The sequence below is a fragment of the Erinaceus europaeus genome, chromosome 1 (genome assembly GCF_950295315.1).
Source record: "Erinaceus europaeus chromosome 1, mEriEur2.1, whole genome shotgun sequence".
Classification (NCBI taxonomy): domain Eukaryota; kingdom Metazoa; phylum Chordata; class Mammalia; order Eulipotyphla; family Erinaceidae; genus Erinaceus; species Erinaceus europaeus.
This window is the reverse complement of record NC_080162.1, coordinates 91,302,442-91,329,719: the sequence shown is the minus strand read 5'-3', so window position 1 is coordinate 91,329,719 and position 27,278 is coordinate 91,302,442. Positions and strand designations below refer to the sequence as shown.

The 27,278-nt window shown below is 41.7% G+C and overlaps 1 protein-coding gene across 7 annotated transcripts in view; it reads left to right on the top strand.

Moving 5' to 3' along the window:
* The window catches only part of ELMO2 (engulfment and cell motility 2), a 62,553-nt gene that overhangs the window by 9,791 nt on the left and 25,484 nt on the right, over window positions 1-27,278 (top strand). For 5 of the 7 annotated variants that reach the window (XM_060190936.1, XM_060190937.1, XM_007533043.3 and 2 more), the window contains exons 2-8: window positions 11,822-11,947; window positions 12,649-12,689; window positions 15,606-15,678; window positions 16,050-16,100; window positions 19,992-20,173; window positions 21,781-21,880; window positions 22,702-22,853. In XM_060190936.1, the coding sequence (XP_060046919.1) occupies window positions 11,870-11,947; window positions 12,649-12,689; window positions 15,606-15,678; window positions 16,050-16,100; window positions 19,992-20,173; window positions 21,781-21,880; window positions 22,702-22,853 (677 nt within the window). In that variant the 5' untranslated portion in view covers window positions 11,822-11,869. The remainder of the gene's footprint in view (window positions 1-11,821; window positions 11,948-12,648; window positions 12,690-15,605; window positions 15,679-16,049; window positions 16,101-19,991; window positions 20,174-21,780; window positions 21,881-22,701; window positions 22,854-27,278) is intronic. The other 2 variants (XM_007533045.3, XM_060190935.1) reach the window with 1 other exon arrangement.

The following is a 27,278-nucleotide window of genomic DNA, read 5'->3' as shown; positions in this document are numbered from 1 at the left end:
CACTCCCACCATCAAAGTTTCATGTTCCCACTTCTCATGTAAATTAATTTGCATGGTTTCATTATTTAAATCGTATAAGAGAGAGAAACCAGAGTACTACTCTGGCATATAGGGTAACAGAGATAAAACTGGGAATCTCAGGCATGGAAGTCCTGTACTCTGCCAGCTGAGCTGTTTTCCCTGACCACTTTCCTGAGAGGAGAACACCACAGCACTGTTTCACCATCCATGGATATGTTGACATGTGTCGTCCATGGTTTTCCCATGTGGTTCTGGGTCTCAAACTCATGCATGGTAAGGCATAAACTCCACCAGGTGAGCTATCTCCAGGCCACCTCATGATATTTAAATCATGGATATTTAAACTTAGAAGGCACCAACACCCATGTCCAGTGGAGGAGCAATTATGAAAGCCAGAACTCCCACCTTCTGCATCCCATAAAGAATTTTGCTCCGTACTCCCAGAGGGGGAGAAGTGTTAGGGGAAGATGACCAGAGGGCTCTGAACTCCAATTTCATCAGGACCTGGAGAGAGAAAAGCAAAAAAGGAAGGACATTCAGAAATAGTAATAGGTGTAGGTGTGACTTAGTAAGGAAGAGAAGGCAGGACCATAGAAAAAAATGGGCATATATAGTCATAGGAATAGTCAACCCATATCTGTGACCTTGGGAGAATTATTGTATTTTCCAATGTAGGGAATAAGGACGGGTACAGGACTCTGGTGATGGGAATGGTATGGAATTATACCCCTATTATCTCATAATTTTGTAAATCAATATTATGTCACTAATACAGTTAAAAATAAATAATAAAAATGCTTTTGGCAGTTAAAAAAAAAGACATCTCAGAAGGTACCTGCACATATTTTAGTGAAAAACTCATCTTTTACTACAAAAGAAAATTGGGTCTTGGGTGGGGGTAGATAGCATAATGGTTATGCAAATAGACTCTTATGCCTGAGGCTTCGTCAAGTTCCAGGTTCAGTCCCCCGCACCACCATAAGCCAGAGCTGAGTAGTGCTCTGGTAAAAAAAAAAAAGAAAAAAAAAAAGAAGAAAAAAAGAAAATTGAGTCTTGAGTAAAGCCAGGCTATAGACATTACCCAGATACTTGGGGTAGAACTGTAACTAGGTCTAGAGTCCTATGGCTCTAAATTCAGCTCTTGTCTTAAACAGGAAAAGTTATTTTCCAACCCAGCCCATTTTATATTGTACCTACACTGCCTCGTTTTATTTTATTTTATTTTATTTTATTTTATTTTATTTTATTTTATTTTATTACCAGAGCATTACTGAGCTCTGGCTTATAATCCTGTGGGGGAAACTGTACATGGGACCTCAGAGCCTCAGGTAAGAGAGTCTCTTTGAGTAACCATTATGCTATTTCCCCTGCCCTACCATCTTATTTTATAAAGTAGAAAAAAGTTGAACTAAGCACCAAATTATCTATAAAGTCATACAGAAGCAAGTAAAACTCATGTGCATTGTAGTCAGAAAGAAGTTGCCTCGTGGAAGACTAGAAAGTAAGGAATTGACCTGAAGGAGGTATGAAGGAACTTTCTGGGATGATGAAAATGTTTAAAGTAAGAACTATCTGGAGGCACACCTGGTTGAGAGCACATAACACTGTTGTTGTGGTGGTCTGGTGTCGGGCTGCACCGCGGAGAAGAGAGCGGACGTCCAGAGCAAAGGGGTACACAAATCTTTATTATAGGATGGGGGGGGTTGGTTCAGACCACGTGGAGCCAGCCAGCAATGGCCGTCCCCACTACCTGACCACGGGGGAGAGCAGGGAGCGAGACCTCAGAGAGGGAGAGCTGAGAGCCCAGAGAGGGGGGGGGGGTGAGGGGGCTTTTTATTGGGCGACAACCAGGGGTGACGTGTAGGGCCAGGATTGGTTGAAGGGGCACTCTAGGATTTCGCGGGGCGTAGAAAAACCTGGGGGTGGAGACTGCATCAGAATAACTCCTCAGCAACATCTCCTATCCCTTTATATCTAAATGGACATAGTAAAGAAAAATGGAATGGAGCAGGCTTAAATGTTTTAGAGGAATGCCATACTCAGGTGGGAAGATGTAGGACTTTCTGTGGAGGAGGGAAGGCTTAAATGGCTGCAAACCTTGTGAGATTTATGCGTCCTCCTGTGCTCAACCCCTCTTTAGAGAGAGAGACTTACCTGGAGAGACTCATCTCATAGGTTTAAGCGCAGCCTGCTCAACCATCTCTTCACAATATCTCTACATCTTTTCTATCTTTCTATCTAGTAATTGCATAAGATGTACAAAGTCTGTAAAAGACTATCATGGGGCAGAAACCTTTTGGGCATAAGCCTAAATGATATAACAAAATAGGAAGGGACAAGTAGGGGAGTAGTAAAAGCCAGTGTGGTGTGAAGGGAAGGATTGGTGTTTAAAGGAACATTCCCTGCTTGGGTGGGGAAAGGGGCAAGGGTACATAATTAGGAGGAGGCGGGAGGCATGACCCACCAAACAGAGGGGCTATTTGGCATTGTATAGTCCTCAAGGCAACAGTCTGTAAAGTCTATGAATTACTCAGGATCAGTCTATGAAAAACCAGCAGCGTGAAGGGAAATAAACTGCTTCAAAATTGTGTAAAATGTATATAGGGTATGTCAGAAAGTCCGATACAAGTCTCAGTCCGAAGTAGATAGCTAGGGGAAGAATTGGCAGGGGATGCAACGCTGCATGAGGGAGGTCAGCCGCTGGAATGTTGCTTTTCTGTAGATAGCCAGCTGGAACTGCCAACACATGACAAGCAGGTCAGAAGCAGGAACGGTAACCAGGCATGAAGAAAGTTCTGTCCTTGGAGTCTGTGTATCAGGTTCTTCAGATCGCGTTGAGTGACATCTAGGGTTTCGGGGGGTGTGCCACGGTAGTCGTGCCATCTAGTGGGTGACGTCAGGGTGTGCAGGGGTTCAGATGGTTTTTCCGGGATTCCTGTGAAAGAAACACAAACAATCTGCTTCTCGTGGTTAATTTGAACTTGTAACAAGTTATAGGTTTGTTATAGTTGATACCTCGATGATTATAATTGGTTTAGAATCTCTTTATGATTTTATTTAAAGGCCATCTAATGTGACCTCCTGTAGCAGCCTCTACCGCAGGATCTTGAGACCAATTTTAGCTAAAATATGTATTTTAAACAGACTCAAATTGCTTAGAGAGTTAACGCATATTCGTGACAATGATTTTAACGTTTACAGTGCCAGATTGATGCCAGATCTGTTGTGGATTAATTTCCACAAGATAGTTTACAGGGCACCTTTGGGGGCCCTTCAAAGGTGTCCTGTATATAAAATTTATATAGTTTAGTTTTGGGAATGAATAGTCACGTTGAACATTTAGACTTTTACCTAAATAGTAACTTACCTTAACAAATTAATTTTTACCTTGTCTGGTAAAAGTGTAGCTGTAGGGTTACACTTTTGACCGTTAAGTTAGTGTTACCAAACTTGAGACATACCCATAAACATTTAGTTATAACAAACTGGAGGAAAAAGAACTTTTGTTATAAAAACACATTATTTAAAAACAAGTTTAAATCTGTCATTAGTCACACAGTTTAAGACTAAACACTTACATATACACCAAAACTATATATAAAATTCAAAAGAGGGAGAAAGAAAAAAATCTTTTGGAATGTTTCTGGACATCTCCAGAAACTTTGGCTGTGTCCAGCATTTTTATATAAAGCCAATTACCTTTTAGAGTACTCCAAGCAGATGGGTCATGCAAAAAATTTTTTTTTGTCATTCAACACACTCACTCACAAAAACAACTGGCCAGTTATAACATAAGACATACAGGGAAAGGGTAGGAGAGAGGTCTCTGTGAGCCAGATTTTGTAGGTTCTGCCATGTCGTATTACGGGTCCTGGGATGTATCCTGCATCTGGTCCTCTTGTAGTATTTCTTGTTCTTCAGGAATAACAGTGCCATCCTGTGGGTATTGTTGGGCATGGCGGGCAGGAACCCAGACAGGTTTAGAGAAATTTTGAGGAAAAATGCATGCGAAACCCCTTCCCATGGTCAATAATTGGTCAGGCCCTTTCCAAATTTTATCGAGTGGGTCTCTCCATTTGACCTTAATAGATGGGAGGGTAGATGGTGTTTGCCAGTGAAGAATAATAGGGGGTAAGGCCGAGTTATTGTAAATATTAAAGAGATTTAACGTAGTTAAGGCTTTTGCTAGCTGGATATTGGGGGGATATGTTCCTCCTTTATCTTTATTTAGTTGAGCCTTCAGAGTTTGATGGGCCCTCTCGACAATGCCTTGTCCCTGTGGATTGTAGGGAATGCCCATGGTATATTCCAGAGGGAACAAAAATCTTTAAATTATTTGCTTGTAAACATAGGTGTATTGTCTGTTTTCAAAAATAATGGGACCCCCATAATGGCAAAACAAGAGAGCATATGGCTTACAAGCTTTTTAGCACTTTCTCCTGTCTGAGCTGTAGCCCACATAAATTTAGAAAAGGTATCAATTGAGACAAACACATATTTTTGTTTACCAAAGTTTGGTATGTGGGTGACATCAATTTGCCAAATAGCATTAGCTTTTAAACCTCGGGGGTTAACCCCAAGGGTCTGGATAGCAGGTGTCTTTATGAGACTTTCACAAGAAGAGCATGTAGCGAGGATATGTTTTCACTGTGTTACAGGAACATCAGGGAATCAAGCTCGAACGCCTTTAAGATTAACATGGGTTAGAGAATGAAAATTAGCAGGATCAGAGACAGAGACTGGGAAAGTTCCTGTGGAGGCAAGGTGGTCAACTGCGGCATTCCCTTCAGACAGGGAACCAGGAAGAGGGCTGTGGGAACGAAGGTGTTGAATATACAGTGGTTGGGTTCGAGAACAGAGCATAGAGGCAATTTGAATCAAGAGAGGGGAAAGTGGGTTGTCATAAATTTTCACATAAGAACGAGCAAGCCATGGAAGTAAGTTAACAGTATACACACTGTCAGAAAAAAAGGTTGAAGGATTCTGGTACAGCTTTTAGTGCAAGAAAAACAGCATAAAGTTCTTTGTACTGAGGGGAATTATCAGGAAGCTCAGCAAAGAGAGGTTTAGGAGATTGTTTGTCTGGGTAATATATAAGGGCAGCAGCTCCCCTTTTTCCGCCATCAGTAAAGATTGTAGGAGCAGAGGGAATGGGATCCCGAGAGAAAAGTTTAGGTGCTAGTAGAGGCAGAAGAGGTAAAGAAGCTATCAATTTATTAGAAGGAAAATGGTTATCTATTTGTCCTGGAAACCCCATGAAGCTTATGGCAAAGCGGGAATGATGGCGTATAAGCCACTCTGTATCTGTGAGAGAAAAGGGCAGAATGATTAAATCTGGTTCCTTCCTTAAGACCTGCACAGACCTATTTCTCCCTTGGCGAACCATGAATGCTAACGCGTCTATCTCAGTGAGGAGTCTTGGAGCTCCTCCTACTGGCGTGTGAAGCCATTCGAGAACCCCATGGTCTTGCCACAGTGCCCCTACTACTGTGGGGGTGGAGTTGAAGATTAGAAGGTTTACTGGAGAGGAGGGGGAGAATCGAACAAGGTGCATGTCCTGGAGGGCCTGGTTAACCCTTTCCAGTGCCAAGGAGGCCTCAGGAGTTAACTTACATTTTGAAGAGGGCTGTTTGTTTCCTTTCAACAGGTCAAACAGTGGTTGGAGGCAGCTTGTGGGCAGATAGAGATACTGCCTAAGCCAATTTAAATTTCCTAGAAAACTTTGTAAAGAAGCAAGAGTAAGGTTAGAAGGGAAGGTAACATTAGGTTTTAAGGGACGAATTTGCATTAGAGAAATCTCTGAACCTAGGAAGGATATTGGAGGGATTAGCTGTATCTTCTCAGGGGCTACATTAAGGCCGCTTTTCTTTAATGCAGGAATGAGAAAATCACGTAAGGCATAGAGATCTGTATCTGATTTTCCCCATATTAAAATATCATCTGTATAATGAAAAATATTAAGGCCCTTATGAATATATGGGACAAGGGCAGATTTAACAGCCTCCTGACAAATTGTAGGACTATTGGCCATACCCTGGGGCAGCACCACCCATTCAAATCAATCAGCAGGGCTGGCGTTATTAATAGATGGAACAGAGAAGGCAAAATGTTTACAATCTCGCGGATGCAAGGGGATAGAGGAAAAACAATCTTGTATATCAATAGCTATGATTGGAATTCCCATGGGAATTGCAGAAGCAAGAGACAAACCCCTTTGGGGGGAGCCCCAGACCTGCATGGTTTTATTTACTGCACGGAGATCTTGAAGGAGGCGCCATTTTCCCGAGCGCTTTTTAATCACAAAGACAGTAGTATTCCACGGGCTTTGAGAATGACGAATGTGTCCCAAGGACAACTGCTCTCGGACGAGCTCTTTTAAAATTTTTAGCTTATCCCTAGGTAAAGGCCACTGTTCCACCCAGACAGGCTCATTAGAAAGCCAGCTTAAGCGGGGTGTTTGGCTACGAATAGTGGCATTTAGTATTGGGGGTGCTGAATAGACCTGGTATCTCGGGAATGAGTTTTACGCTCTGCAGAGGCGTCTGTGGATATCCTACCATCAAGACATTCCAGAAGATCCCTGCCCAGTAAGTTGGTGCTAATATTAGCTACCAAAGGGCGGAAGTGTCCGGTAGAACCTTCTGGGTCTTCCCACATGAGCGAGTCTTGTGTGCAAAATGCTCTGGTCATCCCTCCTATTCCATGTAAACTGGGTCCAGGGATAAGTTCCCAATCTTGGGGAACCTCTTCTTGCCTTAAAATCATCTTTTCTGCCCCCGTGTCAATCAATAATTTAAAAGGAATATTGCCAATCTTTACTGTCATAGAAGGGTGGCCCCATTCTAAAACAGGAGTGGTCCACAAAATCTCAGGCCCCGAATTTGTACCATTCAGGGGCGAACCATCTTTATGAAATTGGGACCAACACTCTCTCTTCCAATGAAACCCCTTACGACATTTTGGACAAACAGTACGTGGTCTCTGGCTCCCTGACTGAAAGCGGGGTTGCTCTGGCTGGAGGCATGGTTTCCCTGACTGGAGGCATGGTCGCAACTTATCAGGACATTTGTTACACCAATGTCCTTGGCGACCGCACTGAAAGCAGGCCCCATTTTGCTTACGTGGGGCAACTGCATAGACCTGCGTCGTAGCGGGTGCCCCATAATTGCCTGATGTAAGTTCCTGTGTCACTAGAATCCAATTATCTGGGTGTAGGTGTTTAAGATTAAGGCATACCTGACGGAATTGTGGTGTCATGCCTTCCCAGACAATAGAGCGCAGGAGTAGTGTGCGGACGTCAGGATTATAAACCTTTCTCTCTAAGCTTCTCTTCATCCTTGAGATGAAGCTCGCCAATGATTCATCAGAGCCTTGGTGAAAAGAGTTAATGGGAGCTGACGGATCTACATCGGGTGTGGTCACCCTTTCCCATGCTTGTGTTGCACAGATGCGTACCTGTTCAAAATAACCGGTTGGAAACCTGGCTTCTGCCTGATGAGCTCCAGATTCATAAGCTCCTGCTCCAAACAAAGCATCAGAATTCCATTCTACCTGTTTGTTACTATTTTCCTGCGATTGCCTAGAGCACTCATCGCGGAAGCATGCCTGCTACTGAAGATAGAGTGGGTCTGGGAGTGCAGCAAGAGCCAGATCTTTCCAGTCTTGTGGTGTATTTAAATGCTGGTAAAAACTCCTCAAGACGGACTTGGTCCATGGAGAATGCATTCCGTCCTCCCTGACTGCTTGTCTGAGTGTTCTAAGATCTAGAGGAATATGGCTGCCATGGCTGAGGGTTTTGTTTAGAAGGGGTCAAGTTTACCGGGAATGTGTGGATTTGGTCCGATGGCGCCGGAGAGGGAGCTACAGAAGTGGAAAGTGCCGTAGAAACTGATGTAGTGGCTGCAGGGGAGACTAAACGCATAGCTACGGGGACGGAGTTCCCGGGGTGGACTGCACATGGTTTAAAATCCTTAAATGCTGAAAAAATATCCTTTAGCTCTCGTATCTCAGCCACTAGGTCCTTTAATGGTGACGTATCAGCAGGGGGCGGGGTCAGGGACGAGGAAGCCTCAGGCAGAGCTGAAACCGCAGTGGCAGGGGCCGGGGGCGGGGTCAGGAACGCAGAAGCTGCAGGCGGAGCCGAAACCAGGGCAGCAGGGGCGGGGGGGGGGGGGGGGTTCAGGAACGCAGAAGCTGCAGGCGGAGCTGAAACCGGGGCGGCAGGGGCCGGGGGCGGGGTCAGGAACACGGAAGCTGCAGGCGGAGCTGAAATCAGGGCGGCAGGGGCAGGGGGGGTTCAGGGACGCAGAAACCTCAGGCGGAGCTGACACCGGGGCGGAAGGGGGCGGGGTCAGAGGAGGAGCGTCCAAACACGTGTGCGTGTCTGTGGGAACGGAATTCTTGGGTTTAGCCGCTGATCGCTTAGGATGTCTAAGTCTTAAGCACATGTGATTTAACTCTCGTACCTCAGCCTCAAGGTCACTTATCCTTATGGCATACCACGTTTTACATATCTTGAAAGTGGCGACCACAGTTAAAAAAATCCAAGGGGTATCTAAAATTAAACCGTTTATGACAGCGCGAATCTGTCCCAGGTCAAGAGATAATGACTGGGACACCTCCTCATAAAATGAGAAATTTCCCATGGTGGAGGGAAACGCAGGGCCACAGAAGTGGGCGGATGCCACTTACCTGTGTCTGGGCAGTTTCGGAGACCTCAGGCCGGGCGTGGTGTGGGTACGGAACACGATGGGCGCCAGATGTTGTTGTGGTGGTCTGGTGTCGGGCTGCACCGCGGAGAAGAGAGTGGACGTCCAGAGCAAAGGGGTACACAAATCTTTATTATAGGATGGGGGGGTTGTTCAGACCATGTGGAGCCAGCCAGCAATGGCCGTCCCTACTATCTGACCATGGGGGAGAGCAGGGAGCGAGACCTCAGAGAGGGAGAGCTGAGAGCCCAGAGAGAAGGGGGGGTGAGGGGGCTTTTTATTGGGCGACAACCAGGGGTGACGTGTAGGGCCAGGATTGGTTGAAGGGGGGCACTCTAGGATTTTGCGGGGCGTAGAAAAACCTGGGGGCAGAGACTGCATCATAATAACTCCTCAGCAACATCACACCATGCACAAGGACCCAGTTCAAGCTCCTGGTCTCTACCTGCATGGGAAATCTTCACTAGTAAGGAAGCATGCTACAGGCATCTCTCTCTTTCCCTCTTGATTTCTCTCTGTCTCTGTCCAGTAAAATAAAAACATCTTTTAAAAAAGAAAATGTTTAAAGTCTTTTTTTTTGGGTACTGTTTACTGGGTTATGTGAGTATTAGATAAGATAAATGCATACATGTATATTGTATGGTTTATTGTATGTAAATATACCTCATTTATTTGTTTATACTTTTCTGCTGATGAGTCAAATGTTTCATCCACTGTGTCTTAGACTTATTTACATAAAAGTTTTTATGGAAGACCAAATCACTATTCATCTCTCGCTTATGGTGCCATCAGGGATTGAACCTGAGGCCTCATTCATGTCTCTTAAAAGGACCTCACAACTGTCCAGTTATACCTCCAAATTGTGGCAGGTTTATCAATTTGGATAAGAATTCCTCTTATTTACTGTGTCACCAGAACAGAATATTTCAATTAATATTTATTTTAATGCTACCAATTTCTTTTCAGAAGTTTGTTTTGTGTCTAGGTACATAAAAATTACACAGGGAAAAAAACAGTACCTGAAGCCGTAGACGAGTGTGTGTGTGCGTGTGTGTTCTAGGGTAGCTAGCCAGTCCACTGCAATCCCTTTGAATATGATTTAGTTGCAATGAGCAGACACCCTGGATTTCTTGGTGGGAGGTGAAGAACACTGACCAAAGTTGGCTCCAAGTTCTGTACACTTTACTTAATAGCTGAATGAACTTGGCTAACACAATCAAACTCTGAGCTTCAATTTTGTCTTATTTCATAAGCCTGCTGATAGAAGTCAACAAACTTAAGGCACTTTGAAGGCCATCTATTTTACATTTGTGCATTCTGGAACTGATGCTACTTAAAAATTTTTTTAATTTATTTATAAAAGGAGACATTATCAAAACCATAGGATGAGAGGGGTACAACTCCACACAATCCCACCACCAGATAACCATATCTCATCCCCTCCCCTGATAGCTTTCCTATTCTTTAACCCTCTGGGAGTATGGACCCAAGGTCATTGTGGGTTGCAGAAGGTGGAAGGTCTGGCTTCTGTAATTGCTTCCCCACTGAACTTGGGCGTTGACAGGTCGATCCAAACTCCCAGCCTGCCTCTCTCTTTCCCTAGTAGGGTGGGGCTCTGGGGAAGCAGAGCTCCAGGACACATTGGTGGGGTCGTCTGTCCAGGGATGTCTGGTCGGCATCATGCTAGCATCTGGAACCTGGTGGCTGAAAAGAGAGTTAACATACAAAGTCAAACAAATTGTTGAACAAACATGGACCTAAAGGCTGGAATAGTGTAGATGAAGTGTGTGTGGGGGGGAGTCCTCCATTTTGTAGGTAGCTAGTAGGCATATTTTAGTTATATTTCAAAGAGCCTGTACTCTGATGGTATTTTTAACAGTTGACTTCTGAAGCAGGCCTCCCTGATCAGGTAATGGTCATAAATTCTCCCCTCTTTCTGAAACCTATGGGTTTGTGAGAGAGGGAACTTTTGCCTCTTTTCACCATAAAGATTTATATTTACAAGGTTGAGAGAACTAGCATCATATTTGGGCTGAAAAATTGAGAGCATTCATGAATAACAGCTTAGGAGCAGCTATGCCACATATTCTTGGAGAGGCAAGGCAGTCTATTAGGCATGAATGCAGCTGAGTGGTTAAAGCTGAAGAATGTGGGGAGAAAGGTCTTTTTTATTGAGAGACTTCTCCTGAACCTGTAGGCAAGGAGTGTAAATATACATAGAAAGAATTCATCAGTTGAGTGACTTCCCTTCATCAGACCTTGGAAAGATTTGTTAGCTACTGCTTGGAGTAGCACTAAAGCTAGCAGAGTTGCCTAGGATACCAGTCACATGAGCCCATCTTCAAGACATGTTTGTTCATAAATTATTTGTTTTTCTTTATTTTGGAGAGTAGTGTGGGGGAGGGGGTCAGAAGTACTTCCTAAGACTTTTTCCTATAGAAGGGCCTTTGTATGTGAGTGCCCACACCTCCCTACACTCCAACTCTCAGTAGCCCTTGCCGTTGGCAGTTGGGACTAAAATAGCATTTCCTGCCCCAGTTCTCTTCCCAATTTTCTGAACTCTGCCTCATCCCACACAGAAAAGGCTCCACATTGTGCCCTTTGAGGGGGAAGGAATTGCAGCAGTAACTAAGGAGGAGGCAAAAGAACATAGCTGGGCCCTGCTGATTCTGGGATCTTAAAATGATGGCAGAACAGAAGTAAGCCTACTCCTTCAGCTAGCCACTCAACCAAGAAAAGATTGTGTCTATTCTTATCTGTCTCAGAACATATGGTTCTCCCTCTCAAGGTCCCAAGACGGGAGTTTGCAATAAATAAGCTCTTTTCTCTTCTACTACAGAGTCCTCTTGACCCTTAAACCGAAGTGTCACACTGGTTGATCTTAATTCCTTACTTGCTGATTTAATCTTAAGAGACAAAGACAAAACACATAAGGAAAGGTTCTGGTGTCATACAGAAAAATTCAAGCCTAGTAGTCCCAGGTGTTCTCTGGACACTGCCTTCTTATTCTCCAAAATAAAAATAAAGAATGAAACATGAAGGCAAATTTGTGATTTTTCTTTCCTTTTTTTTATTTCTCTCTTTCTCCCCAGAGAGCTGTGTCTGTGTGTGTGCTGGAGAAGTAGGCCCCATTGGGAGCAATGCCACCACCATCAGACATCGTCAAAGTGGCCATTGAGTGGCCAGGTGCTAATGCCCAACTCCTTGAAATTGACCAGGTAAGCTCTTGAAATGAAAATCTGTGAGAGGGATGTGGGCAATTCACAGCAGAGAATGTCTTTAGGGATAAGGAATAAGAATAGCAGCAAGAGGACTGGCAGAATAGCTCACTTGAATAGTGTGCTGCTTTGCCATGCATACAACCTAGCCCCCACTGCACTGAAGGGAGCTTTGGTGCTATGGTCCTTCCCTCCCTCTTTCCTTTGCTGTCTCTAAAAAAAAAAAAGAAAAGAAAAAAAAATCAACAATAAAGCTGAGGCCTTGTCCTACCCTCTGAAAAGTTGGTCACCATAACTTGGGAGAGGCTTCCTCTTCAGCCTCATACATGGAGGAAGAAGGCCATACTTAGGGGCTCAAGTTGATCCCATTTGGCTTCCCCTTTCTTTTTCTTCTTCTTTTTTTATTATTTGTTAATTTTTATTATCTCTATTTAGTTATTGGATAGAGACAGCCAGAAATCAAGAGGAAGGGGGGGGCGGTGATATAGACAAGAGAGAGACACCTGTAACCTTGCTTCACCACTTGCAAAGCTTCCCCCCTGCAGGTGGGGACTGGGGGCTCAAACCTGGGTCCTTGAGCATTGTAACATGTGTGCTCAGCCAGATGCACCACCACCCAGCCCCTTGGCTCCCCCTTTCATCAGAGCCTTGATATGGATAAGATATGGTGCTACTGAATAATATCACTCTTTTTCTTTCAGAAACGGCCACTGGCATCCATCATCAAGGAAGTTTGTGATGGGTAAGTTGAAACTGCCCTGATTTCAGACAATGGCCAGCCACAGACTAAAGGAGAATTGGCAGACCTTGAAAAGGATCTTCAGTTAGTCCTGCTTTTCGTTAGATTGCCTGACTGAAGGAAGCAGTTGCTGATGAAGATGCCCCTAGGCCTCCAGTCAATCTTTTATGTTTTCCTTTTAGCCCAGGAATACCTTAACTGAGGTCCTAGTGGGATCTGACACCTACACTTAACTGTATGTGCCACCTTTTGAGGTGCCAATCTGTAGTAAAGGCTGAGGAGCTTGTTTTTTCAACATGTTTGATTTTTAGTAATATACATTTGAAATCTGTATGCTGTTATCAACATAATGCAATGATTCTTCAATTAAAAAAAAGTGCATTTTTTACAGTTTTTCACAATTTACAGTTTTTAACTTACTCTTTATTTTTTATTAATAATATGTTACAAGGTTGGAAGATTACAGTGTATAGTTCCACACCACATCTACCACCAAAGTTCTGTATCTCCACCCTCCCAAAGATAACCACTGTAGTTCTCACAAGTCTTACAAATAGTTTGCTTACTTCTGTCCCCCCTCCAAGTTTATGTGTATCTGTTTAGATCCCACATACAAGTGAAACCATCTGGTAGTTGTTTTTCATCTCTTTATTTATTTTGCTAAGCATAATCACCTCCAGTTCCCTCCATTTTGTCCCAAAGGAGACAATACCATCTTCTTTCATTGCAGAATAATATTCCGTGGAGTATATGTCCCATAAATTCTTTAGCCATGATAATCATCTGTTGATGGGCATTTAAGCTGCTTCCATTCTTTGGCTTCTGTGAATAATGCACCTATGAACATAGGGGTGCATATGTCCTTTCAAATTAGTGTTTCAGTGTTCTTTGTTTAAATGCATAAGAGTGGGACTGCTGAATCATAAGGCAGTTCATTTTTATTTGTTGTTTTTTTGTTTTGTTTTGTCTTGTTTTTTGCCTCCAGGGTTATTGTTGGGGCTGGGTGCCTGCACTATGAATCCACTGCTCCTGGAGGCCATTTTCCCCATTTTGTTGCTGTTGTTGGTGTTACTGATGCCATTGCTTTTGTTGTTGCATAGGACAGAGAAAAATTGAGAGAGGAGGGGAAGAGTTCCTTTTTCTCCACAACCTCTCCAACATCTGTCATTTCCTGGTTTGTTGATGTAAGCCATTCTCTCAGGTGTGAGATGTTATCTCCCTAAGTGTAATTTTAATTTGCATTTCTCTAATGATAAATAGAGCATTTCTTCATGTGTCTATGGGCTATGTGTATCTCTTCTTTGGAAAACTGTTTAGTTCAGAAAATGTGTGTGTGTGTGTGTGTGTGTGTGTGTGTGTGTGTGTGTGTTTATCTCAACCTAAAGCTTTGGTTTAATTCCTCTGTACTTCATGCCTATTTTTTTTATTTTTATTTTAAAGTCTGTTGTGTCAGTGATGAGAATAGTGTTTCTGCCCTTTTTTTGTTGTCCATTAGCTTGTATGATAGTTTTCCATCCTTTCACTTTGAGTTTGTGTTTTTCTTACTGGGTCACATGGGATTCTTGCAGACAGCATATGGTTGGGTTGTATTTTCTGATCCATTTTCCTATTCTGTGCCTTTTAATTGTGAATTTGAGCCATTGAAATTTACTGATATTATATATTTAAGGTGTTGCAGTGCCATTATTCAACCGTTTTTTGTTTGTTGTGATATATGGCAAGTTTCTTGGTGATTTTGTTCATGCTTATAGGAGGCCTTATGAAACCTCTTTCAGGGCAGGCTTGGTGATAGTTGCCTCCTTTAACTGTTGCTTGTCTGAGAAGGATTTTATCCCTCCATCTAATCTGAATGACAGTCTAGCAGAATATACTATACTTGGTTGAAACTGTTTTTCATTGAGAGCTTAATAAATATCTTGCCATTCTCTTCTGGCTTTTAGGGTTTGTGTGGAGAAGTCTATATGTGACTTTTTGTTTTTCTCTTGCAGCCTTCAGGATCCTTTCTTTATCCTTACTTCTTTCCATTGTAACTATGATGTGTAATAGTGTCTTCAGGTCTGAGTTGATTCTGTTTGGGACTCTCTGGGTCTCTTGAATCTTAATGCTTTTTCTGTTGTTTGGGGCTGGGAAGTTTTTTTCTATTATTTCCTCTAGGATGTTTGTCTTCCCCTTTCTCTTCTTCCTCTGATAGGCCAGTTATGCATATGTTACTTCTCTTGAGGTCATCCCATATGTCTCTATTGCTGTTTTCAGCTTCTGTTTATGAGTGGGATCATCCCTTACTTGACTTTGGGAACATCCCATACTTGTCTTTGTCTTTCTGACTTACTTCACTTAACATAATTCCTTCTAGCTTCATCCAAGATGGGTCAGAGAAGGTGCATTCATTATTCTTAAAAGCTGAGTAATATTCCATTGTGTATATATGCCACAACTTTCTCAGCCATTCATCTTTTGTTGGGCATTTAGGTTGCTTCCAGGTTTTTAGCTATTACAAATTATGCTGCTATGCACATAGGTGTACATATATCTTTTTGGGTGAATGTGACTGAGTCCTTAGGATATATCACTAGGAGAGGAATTATTGGGTCATAAGGTTCATTTATAGCCTTATGAGGGATCTCCAGACTGCTCACCACAGATGTTGGACCAATTTACATTCCCACCAGCAGTGCAGGAGGGTTTCTTTGTCCCCCCAATCTTTTAAGTATTTGTTGCTGTTATTGTTTTTGATGTATGACATTCTCACAGGGGAGGGGTGGTATCTCATTGTTGTCTTTGCATTTCTCAGTGACCTGGAGCAATTTTTCATATGTCTGTTAGGTCAGTTAGTTTCTTAAACAGCATATATATATTTGTAGCTTCTAGACAATCTCTGAGGACAGGCCAAATGGGCTGTACTACTTTTCTTTTATATAGGTGGTCATTGCCAAACCCGGAATATTACACCCTCCGTTATGCAGATGGTCCCCAGTTCTACATCACCGAGCAGGTTAGTACAGGGAGAAGTACAGTCAATCCCAGCATTGCTTTGAGGTCAAACCTCACGAGGACTGTTTACCTTAACTGTCATGCAAGTAACTTCTACTTATTGGGTAAATGACTGCTTCTTGGGCAGATCAGGGGATACCAACCCTCATTCACCTCTATTGAGTAGGGAAATAGAGGAAGGAGGGTAATTTAAGGGCCCAGGTGTTTGAAGAAAATCTTAGAAGTTCTTTGGCAAGAAATCAACACAAAAGGACCTTAGTGACGAGTGGGTTATGTCTCCTTCAAAAATGACAAAAAATTCTTATAGACTCCAATTATTTGTACAATTTAATGCTTTGTCTTAGTTTTTCTTTTTCTGTCTTTGCTGTCCAGACTCGTAGTGACATTAAGAATGGAACAATCTTACAGCTGGCTATCTCCCCGGTAGGTATCCTGCTTTCTTTAACAGTTCATTTACATAACATCTATGAGCACCCATGGGACAGAACAGATTATTGATACTGAAAAGTCAATCTTTGTTTTATAGCCTATTTATAAATAAAGATACAGATGGGATAAAAGAAAAAAATGTTGTTTAGGAGTTGGGGACTCAGAAAAAAAAAATAGCTAACTCAACTTGAAGATTTCTAGGAAGCTTTCACAGAGAAGGGAGCCTTAGATAAGATGTTGAAAGATAAGCAAGAATTAGCCAGAGAGGCCCAAGAAGTAACATAGCATGTAGAATGTTAACAGGTTGAAGGACCAGGTTCAAGCTTTGATTGCATATGCCATCAATCCTTTGGTTCTCTCTCTACCTTGTTAGATAAGCAAATTAATTTTTTAAAAAGCTAACCAGAGGAATTGAAAGTATAGTAAGTGTATTGATGTAATTTGTTGGAGGAAACAGGAGAGCTGGGTGACTGAGATCTATGGGAGTCAGTAAGAAGCTAAATAGTAAAAGTTCCTGGATCTATCTGTAGGTTTAGACTTTATCCTTTATGGATAAAGTCTAAACCTACAGATCGATGAGGATATTGAAAGTCTTTAAGCAGAAAGGCACATATACTTAGAGCTAAATATTAGTAATTGTGGAAGATGGTCTGAAAGAAAAAAGTAAGGTTGGCAGTAGGAGGAATCTTTTAGAAACTAGTGGAAATGTTGATAGCCCATGGAAGCAAATGGCATTAGAAATTCAAGAAGATGGGAGTTGGGAGTCGGCGGTAGCGCAATAGGTTAAGTGCACATGGCACAAAGTGCAAGGACCGGCGTAAAGATCCCGGTTCGAGCCCCCGGCTCCTCACCTGCAGGGGAGTCGCTTCACAGGCGGTGAAGCAGGTCTGCAGGTGTCTGTCTTTCTCTCCTTCTCTCTGTCTTCCCTTCCTCTCTCCATTTCTCTCTGTCCTATCCAACAATGACATAACAATAACTACGACAGCAAAACAACAAGGGCAACAAAAAGAAATAAATATAATAAATAAATAAACTTAAAAAAAAAAAAGAAGAAGATGGGAGTTGGGTGGTAGCACAGCGGGTTAAGCGCATGTGGCGTGGACCGGCGTAAGGATCCCAGTTCAAGCCCTCGCCTCCCCACATGCAGGGGTCACTTCACAGGTGGTGAAGCAGGTCTGCAGGTGTCTATCTTTCTCTCCCCCTCTCTGTCTTCCCCTCCTCTCTCCATTTCTCTGTCCTATCTAACAACGACGACATCAACAACAACAACAATAATAACTACAACAATAAAACAACAAGGACAAAAGGGAATAAATAAATAAATAAATATTTTTTAAAAAGGAATTAAAGACGTTGGTCATGAAAAATATATAGGAAGTAACTTGGATGGTGTGTGAAAGTAAAGGGTAGAATCCAAAGTGAATCCCTGGTTTCTGTAATGTGACTAGGAAGCAACCCAAATGATACAAGGAAAATCAGGAGCATGAAATGACTTTAGACCTGAAGATAAGAAGAGTGTCAGTATAGAGGAAATTTGATCTGCAGTGACAGAGAACGTAGAACAGAAAAGCTGGGAAGTTGAGAGGTCTCTGCTGATCATGAGGGCAGCCATTTTGTGGTGGGTTAAATAAAAGAATGAGGGGAAGAGAGGACCTTGAATCATAATGCAGTGGCATTATGGAGAAATATGGTTATCAGATGAAGTAGAAAGGGACGGTAATAAATAAGTCAGGAATGTGGAATCAGAAAGATGTATCTTTTGAAAGAGAACAAAACACTCATGGACTTCAAAAAATCAAATGAGTTAACGATGATGTAATGAAAAGTTCCCACTTCTATCCTTCATCCACCTAGTTCTGCAACTCCTTTTGCCCTTTACATTTGTGACTTTTGTTGAGATTTGTTATGTGTCCTTGAGAATATGATAAGATAGGAGAGAAGACTGAAGGTGCAGAAAAGAGAGATAACTAATGGAATAAGACTTTACTGGATGATAACAGGAAGGAACTAAAGTGCAGGTATAGAAATTCAACATAACTGCTTGACCCCAGGGAAGACAGTCATTATGGGAGCAAATTTGTAGAATAGCTGCTTTAAATTTAAGGACACGATGACACCTATTTGTTGAGATGAAGGAAGAAAAGGCAAGGAATAAAAGAGCTGACATTTACTGAACACCTCTATTTTGCTAACTTTACATGTATTGAATCATTTAACCCTGGCAAACACCCATTTTGATGGTTTGTCTTGATGGTTTCATTTTGCAGATAAAAGGACAAAGACAGGGTAATATAAATTCTCATTCATTACACAGCTAAAAATGTGGCAAAGCTTGCTCTCAAACCCAGGTCTGTCTGACTCTAGACCAGTGTTCTTACCACCAGGCTCATCTCCTTCCTTCTCTCCTCCTGAACTTTGTCATCCTAAGGATTTCACTTCCCCCCTCCTGAGCTCTCCTAATATGGCAGATGGGAGTTACTTTACTCACTTTTATAGAAGTGCTGAAGCATTTTATAGACCTTGTGTGCACAGAGTAGTTAATTTTCCCAGAAGCACATCTCTGGAGCAGTAGGCAACAGCACAGAATGCTGTCCTGGGAGAAAAATAAACATTTGGAGCTAGAAGTTTCTAAGTGTGATACAGACCAGCACTCTTCAAATTATTCTATCCTGTGACCTTTTTTTGTGGAGCAAATTTTCTCTGCATTAGATATTTCTTAGGATTTCTGTGTCATCACAAGCAGTGTGCTGTTTAAGAGCCATTTGAAAAGAGGAGAGGTGGGGCTGGGTGGCAGTGCACCCAGTTAAGTGCATATAATACAAAACACAATGACTTGCACAAGGATCCAGGTTTGAGCCCCCAGATCCCCACCTGCAGGGGGGACACTTCACAAGTGGTGAAGCAAGGCTACAGGTGTCTCTTTTTCTCCCTTTCTATCTCCCCCTCCTCTCTCAATTTCTCTCTGTCCTATACAATAAAATAGAAAAAATGGGGGACCGGTGGGGCACACACTACAATGTGCAAGGATTCAGGTTCAAGCCCCTGGTCCCCACCTGCAGTGGAAAGGCTTCATGAGAGGTGAAGCAGCACTGCAGGTGTCTGTCTCTTTCCCTCTCTATCTTCCCCTTCACTCTCAATTTCTAACTGTTTCTACTCATAAATAAATAAAGATAATAAAAATTATTTTAAAAAAGAAAAAATGGCCACCAGGAGCAGTGGATTCATAGTGCTGGCACTGAGCCCCAGCAATAACCCTGGAGGCAAATAAATAAATAAATAAATAAAAAAGAAGAGAGGAGAGGCAAGGATAAGAGATATTCAGGCCTTCTAGAGGTGTAGCAATCATCAGTGACAACCATGGGAACAGCTTCTGTGGCACAGGGGCCAACAGATGCCAATGAGGTAGGAAGTGGGTTCCACTCCATTTATCAGTTGTAAGAAAAAATAAAGATGACTAAAGTGCTTTTTGATTTTCAGGATTTTCCATGCCAGCAGAGAATATCAGATTAACACACAATGTAGAGAAAGAGAGAGAGAGAATGGCAAAATGATAAATTGTGAAACATTGACTATAAAGTTAAAAAGTTCAACAGAAGGAAGACTGCATGAAAACTAGAGAAAGAATTGTGACTCTTGCTTACAGAAAAGTGGCTATCATCCTATTAGGAAAAAAAAAATTATGTACTTTAGTCAGGTGGCTTTGCCTTTACCAGCCATCATTTTTCAAAAAATGATGTATAAACAATTACTTAGCAAATCTTAAGCACTGTGAAAAAGTAATTCTGCTTCAGGCTTGGGTCCACAGAATGGCCTCTTTGAGCTACCCATAAAACAGTAACCTGCTGCAAGGAGCAGGTGACATAGATTTTGTCCCTGGTCTCCTAGTCTCGGGCTGCAAGACAGCTGATGGAGAGGATCCAGTCATCCAACATGGAGACACGGCTAGATGCTATGAAGGAGCTAGCCAAACTCTCTGCTGATGTGACCTTCGCCACTGAGTTCATCAATATGGATGGCATCGTTGTACTGACACGGCTTGTGGAAAGTGGAACCAAGCTCTTATCCCAGTGAGTTACTAAGGTCTTGTTTGGGACTTTCAGAGACTTTTTTACACTCCACAGATCATCCTGATCTCGTTTCCATTGAGTCAAATGAGTTAATTTGTACAAGCACTTTTTGCATACATAACAGTGTGCTAACCACTAGATTCCTACAGAGGGGTATAATTTGCTTTTGTGGCCCTAAATCATGTAGTCAATTTGAGCTCTTGTGAACTGTCAGTACAAAGCAGTACTTCATGTGAATATAAAAGGAGGGGGGGTTATAGAAGTCAGGACGAGAGAGGCTTCAATTCCTCTTAATTTATGGAAAATAATTGGCCTACTAGAAGTTAGTTCATAATCCACTAGAACATGCATCTGTCTATTCTTATCCATCTATTTCCCCTGCCTTTTCAGTGCCCACCACCACCACCACTACACACACACACACACACACACACACACACACACACACACCCTTTTATGTTCACTATAGTTTACCACTTACTCATTCACCATTTCCTCATCATCCATTTTCACAGGGAGGAGGTGATCCAGAACTTTGTGATGCACAAACATCTTTGTGAAACTCCAATTATGCACTGTGATCAGCAGTGAATAGAAGATGTTTAATTTGCCTTCTAAACCTGTGGAGCACTAACTAGAAGAGAGGGGCTCAGATATATTTTAGCTAGTAGATCATCTATGGAAATTTTCAACCAAACCAAGCAACTAATCATGGGTATTTGTTTTTAAGTCTTGGATTTCCAGCTGTGCTGAAATCCTAAAGTCTTTGGCTACATCAAACCTGACCCAGGAGTTTTATACTCTCCTGGGAGTACAGGATTATGGATTATCCTACCCTTCATTTCCTCCTCTTTAAAATAGAGATAATACCTAAATGGCTATGTTGTTGTGGGGAGTGCATTAATTAGAAAGGATCTCAAGGTGTTTTGCATATGTGAATTTAAGTAGTACATTAATTACAAAGTGCCACACAGAATTCATTGTATAAATAGGAACAACCAGGGAGAGAACTCATTAATCTTTACTTTCTTCTCTATCTACATTATGGCAAAAGCTTTGCACATATTGTCATCTTGTCCCTCTCCATAACCCAGTGAAATTAATGAAGTGAGATTAACTTAGTTTTACAGAGAAAGAGAAGTTTGCAAAGATAAAGGTGGCACAGTTACTAATAGTCAAATACAAATTGAACCAACATCCAAAATACATGCTCTTTCTTCTTCACTCTGCAGTCTCTTGGCCTAAAGAATAGCCAGAAAGACAAGCTTTACTAGATACCCCCACAAGGTGTTAGAGTTTGACAGAGGTTTGATATCCTTTTTATTCTTGGGAAGTAGGTAAGTGATTGTTTACCTGAGATGAGGTGATAGAGAGAAGGAAAGCCTGGCCACCCAGTGGAACCCCCCCTCCCCTGCCCTGTCCCTTGGGCAGAATCTGCTGCACATATTGCTAGATGTACAGACAAGTGCTTACAGCTGCATCAGGCAGCTTTCACATTGGGTGTTTGCACTGAAATTTGCCCCTATTGTGACTGCCTTCACACCTGTGCTCCCCAGTTCTGAATCTTTGTGTTGTTTTGTGTGTGTTGTATTTTGCACGTGTCTCAGCTACAGCGAGATGCTGGCATTCACCCTGACTGCCTTCTTAGAACTCATGGATCATGGCATTGTCTCCTGGGACATGGTTTCAATCACCTTTATTAAGCAGGTAAGGCCTCCAACATTCTATCTTTTTCTCCCTCCCTCAATTGCCAAAGTTCTCAGGCTTAAAGATCAGGCAGTACAGCCAATCTAGTGAGGGTTCACTTTAAGTTCATTTTATTTACCTTGTTACACAAATCTTTCTGTTTGCAAATCTACAAATAAGGTAGCTGATTTCAGTTATCATACAGAGCTCAATGGTTGAAGGGAAGGTACTTCTGGTTTTGTTCTCTTACTTCTTGCAGTATAAGACTGTTACTTTAGGAAACAGAACTAAAACCAATGAATTCTATACTTGCTGGCCGAGAATTTTAGCTATCATTAATTTAGGACATTGAAAACTTCCTGATGCAGAAGGTACTTGGGCAAAAGTGAAATTATCATGTGTTGAGGATATTATAATTGTTTTTAAGAAGAGGAATTAGATTACACAACCTCCAGATTCTTTCTGCTTGTTAAAGTCTCTGCTGTTATATGTGTGTATAGGGGGAAAGTGTATGTCAGAAGAAGAATACATAGAGATAAAATGAGATCCCAGTATGAGTAGAATTCTTTGCTTCCTGCATTTAACTTTATTACAACTGAGACCTGATTTTGAATAATTAAGCCCTTAAATTTTGAGAAAGCATAATTGATTAGATCCTGTAATTTGAAATTGAGTTACCCATGCCTGGGAATTCCTAGCATAATGGTAACATTATCTGGATTCCACTGTTCACCTGGAGATAGCTGTCCAAATGTGGGTATCCAGCTTGCATCAGATACCTAAGCCAGCCAATTTTCTTGGCCTCTGTGCTTCTTGATTTATTTGCCCGTCTCTGGCTACAGATTGCAGGGTACGTGAGCCAGCCCATGGTAGATGTGTCAATCCTTCAGAGGTCGCTGGCCATCCTGGAGAGCATGGTCTTGAATAGCCAGAGTCTGTATCAGAAAATAGCAGAGGAAATCACCGTGGGACAGCTCATCTCTCATCTCCAGGTGTGAGTAAGAGACCCTGCCCCAACCTCCATGCCCTTGTTTGTTCTTTTCTCTCCCTTTACTCTGTTAAGTTTTCTAATCCTACTTTTGCTTTGCTATATTCTAAGCTGCTCATTCATTCATCATCTCTTCCACAATTCTACTGTCACAGTTCTACCCATAATTTAGATCTGATCATGTCACACTCCTGTTTAAAATCCTTTGTAGCTCTCTTTGCCCCTTAGGATACAGCCTTTCTTTACCATGTGGTATCAGACAGAATTAGATGCAGTCTACTCTATGGGCCAAAAAGACTGTATATACCTATCATAATGATTATATTTCTATATAGTTACTGTATTTTTATTATGAAATTCATTTTAACTTTGACCTCTCTGGGAATTAAGTTTTGTGGCATACCCTGCTTTGAAATAAATAACATACTCTCTTAGTCTTCATTGAATGAACACTTAGTTAACAATATACTGTGTAGTGAAGCAAGGATATAAATTACAGCACAGGCTAGGGCCGTGTGGTGGCATACCTGGTTGAGCACACATTACACTGCACAAGGATCTGGGTTCAAGCCCCTGGTCCCCACCTTCAGGGGGAAAGCTTTGCAAATGGTGAAGCAGTGCTGCAGGTGTCTTTCTCCCTCCCTATCTCCCCTTACTCTCTTGATTTCTGGCTATCTCTATCCAATAAATAAAGATAATAAAAAAGTAATAATAAAAAATAAATAAGTAGTATGGAGTTGTGCCCCTCTTGTCCTACAATCTTGTCAATCATTACTAAGTCAATTAAAAACAATTAATTAATTAAAATTCAGGCTCTACTGTATAGTGAGTCTCTTCAGTGAGTTGACTAGTCTCTCCTGGTCTTAGTTTTCTCATCTCTAAACTGGGGTTAACCATCACACCGCCCAGACTTTTGAAGACTAAATATGCTTTTATAAAAGGTTCAACAAGGGGCTGGGCAGTGGTACACCTTGTTAAGCACAGATATTATGTGCAAGGGCCTGGGTTCAAAGGGGGGTGTTTCACAAGTGGTGAAGCAGGTCCGCAGGTTTCTTTTCTTTCTCTACCTTCTCCCCTCTCAATTAAATTAAATTAAATCAAATTAAAACAAAATTTAAAAGGTAAAAATGGCCACTGGGAGCAGTGGAATTGTAGTACTGGCACCAAGCACCAAAGATAACCCTGGTGGCAATAATAATATAAAATAATAATAATAATAAAAGGTTCAACATCAGTAGTCAGTAAATTCAGCTTTTTTTAAACTTTTTTTTTTAAAGCTAATTATATTCTGGGCTGGGGAAACAGCAAAACACTTTTCATGCTTGAGGCTCCAAGATCCCAGGTTCAGTCTCTAGCACCACCATAAGCAAGAGCTGATTAGTGCTCTGGTCTTTCTTTCTTTTTTATTTATTGTTATTTATTTTCCCTTTTGTTGCTCTTGTTGTTTTGTTGTTGTAGTAGTTATTATTGTTGTTGTTATTATTGATGTCGGTGTTGTTGCATAGGACAGAGAGAAATGGAGAGAAGAGGGGAAAGCAAAGAGGGGAAGAGAAAGATAGACACCTGCAGACCTGCTTCACCACTTGTGAAGCGACTCCCCTGCAGGTAGGAAGCCAGGGCCTTGAACCGGGATCCTTATACCAGTCCTTGTGCTTCTGCGCTTAACCCGCTGTGCTACCACCCAACTTGGTCTTTTTTTTCTGTACCTACCTATATCCCCCACACCCCACTAAAATAAACAAAATATTTTAAAAGTGTATTATATTATAAAGCACTACGCAATAATAAAGCCAGAGGACAGATGAACCTTTGCAGCATTATTTTCTCTTCTCCATTCTTCTTATTTTCACTTTCAGACATTCAGTATGTTTAAGGAGACTGGACTTAAAAGAACAAATGCTTATACTTTTGAATCCTTTTGTTACTATTGGTATCTTCTAGCATATTGGATATTACCAGAATGCTGCTAGAATCTATTGCCTGCCCCAGGGGAAGCCATGACTCCCAGATCTAGTTGTTTATAGTAGACTTATCTTCACTCATCTGTGCTTCCTACCTATTCCTCTCCATTAACCCATGTAGAAAGAAGGCAGTTTTGAATTTTCTTTATCACTTTTTAAAAATTTTTTAAATTTTTTATTTATTCCCTTTTGTTGACCTTGTTTTATTATTATAGTTATTATTGTTGTTGTTATTGATGTTGTTGTTGTTGGATAGGACAGAGAGAAATGGAGAGAGGAGGGGAAGACAGCAAGGGGGAGAGAAAGACGCCTGTAGACCTGCTTCACCACTTGTGAAGCGACTCCCCTGCAGGTGGGGAGCTAGGGGCTCAAACCAGGATCCTTATGCTGGTCCTTGTGCTTTGTGCCACCTGTGCTTAACTTGCTGCGCTACCGCTTAACTCCCTTCTTTATCACTCTTAAGGAATTCTTCCTTTAACCTTCATCCTTATATTCCAAAAGCCAAAAATGTTAGTGCATTATAAACTCTATCTGGGGAGTTCTGGTTTCCCTGACCTCTTCTTAGCTCTGTTAGTCTTTGACTTAGGAATATCTAGTAGCATCTCTAAGGATGACAGAAGATCATGACATTTCTTAGGGTATGGTCCATAAGAACTTTCTGCCCATAACTGTCACCAGAAGTTTGTGTCCTCTGCTGTTTGGGCTGAGACACACTTAATGCCCCACATTAGACATTCAGTGTGCCTCTGCCTGCCCAGAAAGCCCATATGCACCTCTGTAAAAATCCATAGAGTATGAACTGGCAAAATAGCTCACTTGGGAAGGAGCCTGTTTTACATTATGTATAGCTGGGTTCAACCCCATCTCCCAACACACTGGGGAAGATTTGAGTGCTGTGATGTTTTCCATGTTTCTCTATCTCTGCTCTGTCTGGGGGGAAGGAAGGGGGGGAGTTGGTTCAAAGTCCTGAAGCCAGCCCCAGCAGCAGCAACAACAAGAAGGGAAGGGGAAGGAGAAGGCGAAAGAGAAGAGGAAGAAGAATATACCCATGCCATGCATGTGGAGACATCTTGTCAACATTATGTCAGAGAATATTTACAGTTACTTTGTGTTTGCAGGTCAGGAGACTATTCTGTGTTTTCAAAGTCTTTGAACCTGCAAACACAAAGGAAAAAAATGAATGGTTTGATCCCCTGACATAATTAATATCTCATCTCCAGACATAAACTTTGCTAACACTGGCTGTCCTGATAGAGTTTGAAAAAAAGATTAGGCCCACAATGACCCTGGTTCCATGCTCCCAGAGGAATAGAGAATGGCAAACTATTGGGAAGGGGTTGGGATATGGAGATTGGGTGGCGGGAATTGTGTGAAGCTGTACCCACCCCCCATCCTATGATTTTGTTAATGTCTCCTTTCTTAAAAAAAAAAAAAAAAAAAAAAAAGATTAGGGTCTTACTATGTATATTATGAGTACCTTGTATTTTTGACTGAATATTATATCCTGAACTGGGCTAGGGAACCTTGCCTGCCATGCTGAGGCCCTGGTATCCATCCCGGCACTGGAAACAAATAGAGGACATCATTATTTTCTCTTTGGTCTTTCCTAAACAAAACAAAACAAACAAACAAAAAAAGGTGAAAATATATATATCTTGAACATATTTCCATTTTTTAAATTTTCTTCTGAAGGACTAGTTCTCAATCTTCTTTTACATCCTATGTGCCTTTATTTTTACCAGAGCACTGCTCAACTCTGGCTTATGGTGCAGGGAGTTGAACCTGGGACTTTGGAGCCTCAGGCATGAGAGTCTCTTTGCATAACCATTATGCTATCTTCCCTGCCCCTACATCTCATATGCCTTTGAAAAATCCAATAATACAGATTCTCATCCCTTAAGAAAGACTATTACATACTCAACTACATAGAAAATTTTATGGACCATTTTAATGATTCACAGATACTCAACTCTTCCTCCTGAATTCCAAGTTAAGAACCTTTCCTCTAAAACATGGTTTTTAGTTATATATATATATATATATATATATATATATATATATATATACACACACACACACACACACACAAATACACACAATGACAGTATCAACATTTGGGTTAGTGAAAAACCTTGCCATTAAATCTGCTTTTAGAAAATTGTTGGGAGTCAGGCGGTAGCACAAAGCACAAGGACTGGCGGAAGGATTTCGGTTCGAACCCTGGCTCCCCATCTACAGGGGAGTTGCTTCACAAGCGGTGAAGCAGGTCTGCAGGTGTCTATCTTTCTCTCCCCCTCTCTGTCTTCCCCTCCTCTCTCCGTTTCTTTCTGTCCTATCCAACAATGACAACATCAACAACAACAACAATAATAACTACAACAACAATAAAAACAACAAGGGCAACAAAAAGGAAATAAATAAATATTTTTTTAAAAGGAGACATTAAAAAAATTGTTTATTTCTCTTATGA